This window comes from Scomber japonicus, chromosome 10 (genome assembly GCF_027409825.1).
Source record: "Scomber japonicus isolate fScoJap1 chromosome 10, fScoJap1.pri, whole genome shotgun sequence".
In the NCBI taxonomy this organism is placed as follows: domain Eukaryota; kingdom Metazoa; phylum Chordata; class Actinopteri; order Scombriformes; family Scombridae; genus Scomber; species Scomber japonicus.
The window spans coordinates 3,477,087-3,482,243 of record NC_070587.1 but is presented as its reverse complement, the minus strand read 5'-3'; the positions used below and the strand labels follow the sequence as shown (position 1 = coordinate 3,482,243).

The 5,157-nt window shown below is 37.6% G+C and overlaps 1 protein-coding gene across 1 annotated transcript; it reads right to left on the bottom strand.

Moving 5' to 3' along the window:
• Positions 1-300: 300 nt before the first annotated feature.
• Positions 301-5,157, bottom strand: LOC128366072 (apoptosis-associated speck-like protein containing a CARD). The gene is made up of 4 exons (XM_053326728.1): positions 4,799-5,157; positions 2,187-2,231; positions 1,543-1,590; positions 301-807 (listed from the first exon to the last, which is right to left on the bottom strand). The coding sequence occupies exons 1-4, from the start codon at positions 5,049-5,051 to the stop codon at positions 545-547; spliced, it is 609 nt and encodes a 202-aa protein (XP_053182703.1). The 5' UTR covers positions 5,052-5,157; the 3' UTR covers positions 301-544.

Below are 5,157 nucleotides of genomic sequence, written 5' to 3'. Positions count from 1 at the left end.
TAATAAGTTACATGATAATAGTCAGTTTAAACACTTGTTTGCTTACAGCATGCCGAATATCAGAAAGAGGAAGACGGACAGACCACAAAGTCCCCCCACCCATTCAGCCACTCCTCATTCATAACATTTCAGAGAGAATCTGCAGCACTATAGAATGATATGGTAGCACCTTCTTAAAGGATAAACCCCCCTGTAATGTTTTAAAATGTAATACTTGGGATCTACAATACAGACAAAAATGTAAGAACCATTCACAGAAATCATAATATTTTTATTATAAATTTAAAAAAGCAAAGGCACATAATAAAAGTGAGCTGACATACAAACATTAAAAGATTTCTGTTTCCATTTATGCTCATAATATAAAACAAGGAGTGTGTGGTCAGATTCTTAATTCATTTCTTCCATAATTATCTATGAAACATTTGCTGCATGTATTCCTGAAACCTGATGGGAAATGTCAGCAATTTGTTGTAAACGACACAGAGAAAGGTTCAGGTAGACTGTGTATGTTTGGTCTTAAAAATGGATTTCACCACAACATTTAGTGATTTTTCTTGAGGTCGTCCACGAGAAATTTCTCATGTTGCTCAAGAAGTTGGTAGAAGACGTTTTTGCAGTCCTGACCAGCTTTCAGGGGACCACAGTAGAGCTCCCTCACCCTCGCCTGACTGGTAGGTAGAGCCCTGATCCTATCATAAACTTCTTGTGGGATGACATCGTGGTCAAAGAGCCCATCCAAAATGCAATCAGTGTTGCTCACTCTCTGGATCAGCTGGACCTTGTGTTTATCCACAAAGTGCTTTTCTGTGGAGAGAGGAAAAGAAAATACTGATTATGGTTTAGAGATGATATAAAACTGTAGCCAGTTTGATACATTTCTTTTGAAGAGGGGTTTTATTACAAAATGCTATTTAACAACTACTTTCAATATTTTGTGTGTAGATGAATTCCTAAAATAGTAAAAACACAGACAATTAATTCCTTTAATTAATTTTCTGGGACTTAAAGATGCAATAAATGACATTGAGCCTCACTGGATGTCGGCAAATAATGACTTGGTGGGTATAGATATAGTGAAATAATAACGACTGGATTCATTAATTAAGCTGCTACCACTACGTATGTTCTTATATGAGCTTCTCTGTTCTTTGTTTTGCTGGCTGCATCATAAACTTTGTCAAATTACAGCTACACAGCACACTAAGATATGTTTCTGAAAACATCTGAGACAAGAAATAGGCAACATAATCTGGATTCATATTTGATGAGTACTGCCTAGTTTGACAGTTTGATCTGAGCTTCTTGAGCTGTCAGCTTTTTTTTTTCCAAACTTAATCCGTCACTATAAACCACTTTTTTGGGGAGAACTGACATGACGACCTACTGTGTGTTTTTCTTGGCTGGATAGTCTCATAATTTAACCATGTAACGAACCATGCAGTAAACTGGAAAGTAAGTTTTATTGTCAGATTCTGGGTTTCTAGACAATCTGAACACCATGATGCAGTAAAACCACAAAGAGAATAAAACAAAATTTACCATCTGCCTTGGTATTTCCACTAGCTGCTCCAGCGGGGGAACTTGCAGCTGAAACAAGGAAGGAAAATGTTATTTAATTATTTTTTGCACACTTCTGTTTTTCCATACAAACAGAAACAACCTGCTTTCTTTCAAGGCCTTGGGGGAAGAAATGAAGGCTAATATATTTACAGGCTCTGTCTCTTAAAAACTCACAGGTTTACAAAGTCAAGTTACATACCTCTCTTTCACTGTTTTATGGCATAACTCCAAAATGTTCCAACTAAAACTATGCCTGAACTCACACACACGTTGCACCATCCTGCTGAACTTCATTCTTAGCAGTGAAGTGACTAGAGCAGTTTGCATGCTGAGTGTTTTTATCCTTCATTTTCTCAGTTTGAGAGACAAAACTCTCAGTAGTATTATGTGGTACCTTTAGAAACACAATGTAGTTTTTGAACTAAAATCAGCATTTTTAATAAAACAAAAAAAATTGAGCCACAAATCTCGCTCCACAGTATTTTATATTTGTTTTAATATTTTAGGCTTAGAGTTCAATTCAAGGCACTGTGGAGAGTATAACCCTTAAAGCACAGTTTCTAGTTTCTAACACTAACTAAACTGTAGTTTGTCATGTTAAGAAAAAAGAGGAAACAACTCACTGCCAGTAGAAACAGATTTTGAAAGGAGTTCCCTGGTATCTTCATCTGCAAAAACAAGGAAAAGCAGTGTTAAATTACAGTAAAGAAAAATACATGATGGCATAAAAATCTGAGACACACTAAATGTAGGACACGTTACCTTTGGACTAACATTTCAACAGAGTCAAGATGATTATCACTGAGTCATAGCTGTGATATAAGTTAGTTAGTTAGTTTTACTTCATGGGTGTGAACGTTTTAATGGCCAAGACTCTGCATAGTGAAGGGTAATCTCTACAGACAGCCATTATAAATGTCCTGGTGTTTACATGTTTTGAACTTATTAAAGGTATAAAATGGTGCAAAATGCAGCCGCTCGCCTCTTAACTGGAGTACGTAAGAGGGAGCACATAACACCTATCCTGTGCTCCCTCCACCGGCTACCTGAGCACTTTAGAGTCCATTTTAAGATTCTTTTATTTGTTTTTAAATCTTTAAATGGTCTGGCCCCGCTCTACGCTCCTGCTCGGTGCCTCAGGTCAGCTGACTTGCTGCTCCTGGAGGTACCGAGGTCAAAGCGGAAGCTCAGAGGGGATAGAGCCTTTTCTGTAGCTGCTCTTAAACTATGGAATGAGCTTCCTTTAAACATTCGACAAGCCTCCTCACTGTCCATTTTTAAAACTTGTCATTTCTTAAAACCCATTTTTATTCCTTGGCTTTCAACCCAGCATGAGACTCTGCTCCTTATTTTAGTATTTATTTCCTGTTAATTGTTTTATCTATGTATGTACAGCACTTTGTTTCAGCTGTGGTTGTCTTAAAGTGCTATATAAATAAAGTTGAGTTGAGTATAATACTCAGTTAAGGTCGGTCACCAGTGTTTTCTGATTCACAGCAGGCATATTACTGTTGACTGATAGGCTTCTTGAGGAGTATCCAGGAAGAGAACAAAGTTTAATTCATATCTTCTCCATAGATAGCAGGAAACTTGTCTGTAGTGAAACTGGTCAAACTACTCATTACAGATACTGTTCTTAATTTCACAACAAATATGTGTTAGAAAAAGGGAAAAAAGTATCTCCTCCATCACTGAAGTGAATGTGGAGAAAACTGTGTTGTAATCACAGCATTTAGAATATGGTTGCTGCCTCAGTCCAGTGGGATCGACAACAGCATATCAGTGACCACGGACTTTGAATTTGAAAGCGTGTAAATCTAGATAAAACAATAACGGCAGGGTCAAGGGATAATATTTGTGAAGAATTAGACATTAATTGAAGTCCTACAAGTGGACAACCAAATTACATAGTTTGTTAATTAGTAATGTATAAATAGACATGCTAATTGAAATCCACATACAGTATAGATGTTTCCATTAGGCATGATGCATTTTTATAAAAACTGTTTGTTTTGACTATGTATATTACAATTCTTTATATATTTTCTACATATTATATTATTTTACCTAAGGTATTTACAGAAGCGCATTGCATTCACTGGATAAAAAAAAATTAGACACCTTATCTTGTAATTACAAGACCATTTCTCTCCTCTCTCTCTGCTCCTCAGGAGAGAGGAGCAGAGAGAGAGGAGTGTGCAAACACAAAGATGAGTGACAGTAAGGAAAACAAGCAGCATTTGGATGCATTTCAATAGCTGTGAAACACAAAGGCAGAATATAATGTTTTTTTGGGTTTTTTTACTCTATACAGGTAATCTTGGTTTTATTTGTCCAGAGTTCACTTTTTATAAAAGCAACTGACTGATAAAAACAATCAATTAATTAATCAATCATCAATTTGGGTGATAATCAGTCGACCCCCACTGTACAGTGTAACACCTAATGTGGCACCTTTTTCTTATCTCGTAATTACGAGGCATTTTTTTTATCCAGTGAATGCAATGCGCTTCCGTATGTATTAATGTTGCTGATGGGTTAAAATATAAAGTCAAAATCAAGGACAACCCAGGATCTAGGATTGCCACTGAAACAGGAAACAAGAGGGAAGGAAGGAATTTGATGCTAAAAAGACTGTAAATGTCCACCAGATATGACAGATATCTCAGGCCTCATATGACTTTCACATTAACTTTTACTTTTGCAAAAAAATGACTTAGTGTTGATTTTGTCTCACATTAAACACGTGTGAGTGGGATCTTTTAACAGCCAGTATTAGGAGGACGCATTCAATTGAAGAAAGCCTGCTGAATGTTATGTAACAGCATGCGTACTGGTTCATGAGGAGTTTCATAGACTAACTTTTTTTAACCACAAAAACAAAGCTAGATCTTTACCTTTTTCCAGCCTTTTCTTACATTTATAGTCTCAATGTGTTTTACACCATTTTTAAATGACAGGAGGGGAAACGATGCCACAAACAGCTGGCAGCAGCTGGAAACGTGATCGAAAGTGAAAGTTAGGACGCGGGCCAGTTTTCACTTTAATTTTCAACTTCATTAAAAACTACTACATAACTTTCTTTCTCGATTAAGCGCTGACAAGTATCGTTAGGAATTGATATGAAAGCATTTAAGTAGGCTATTTTATGTTCATGTTCTGCAGCCTGACACCGGACTACTTCTCCTTTTCCCCCTTTACTCTGTATCAAACCATTTAGGGTAAAAGTGCTAACCGAGGTCTTTTGCGTCGTTTTGGCAGTCGATGTCGTTCAGGATCTCTTTAGCCACATCAACAGCACCCTCCTCGGTAAAAGTTGAAACCAGGACATCTGCGATCTCCAGGAAGCTTTTACCCTCCACCCTGTTGCGCCTGACTCGGGGCTCTTCTCTCCGGTCCACAAGCTGGCTGCAGAACCTCGCCAAGTCCTCCTTCTTCAGGTCCGCCAGCATGTTGGACAAAGCCATTTTTATGGTTTTAGGGGCCATTTTTTACCGAGAGATCCCGTATCTGGTTGTAAAAAGTGTTTTTTTTAGACTGGTGAGGTTACCCTGACCCACCGAGAGACACCGACTGATCTAAGCTAAGCTTCCT

Coding starts and splice junctions, on each gene's coding strand:
- LOC128366072 (XM_053326728.1), bottom strand. CDS start 5,051: ATGGCCCCTAAAACCATAAAAATGGCTTTGTCCAACATGCTGGCGGAC. Junction 2,232..4,798: donor AAACGACGCAAAAGACCTCG/GTTAGCACTTTT, acceptor TTGTTTTTGCAG/ATGAAGATACCAGGGAACTC. Junction 1,591..2,186: donor AAAATCTGTTTCTACTGGCA/GTGAGTTGTTTC, acceptor TCCTTGTTTCAG/CTGCAAGTTCCCCCGCTGGA.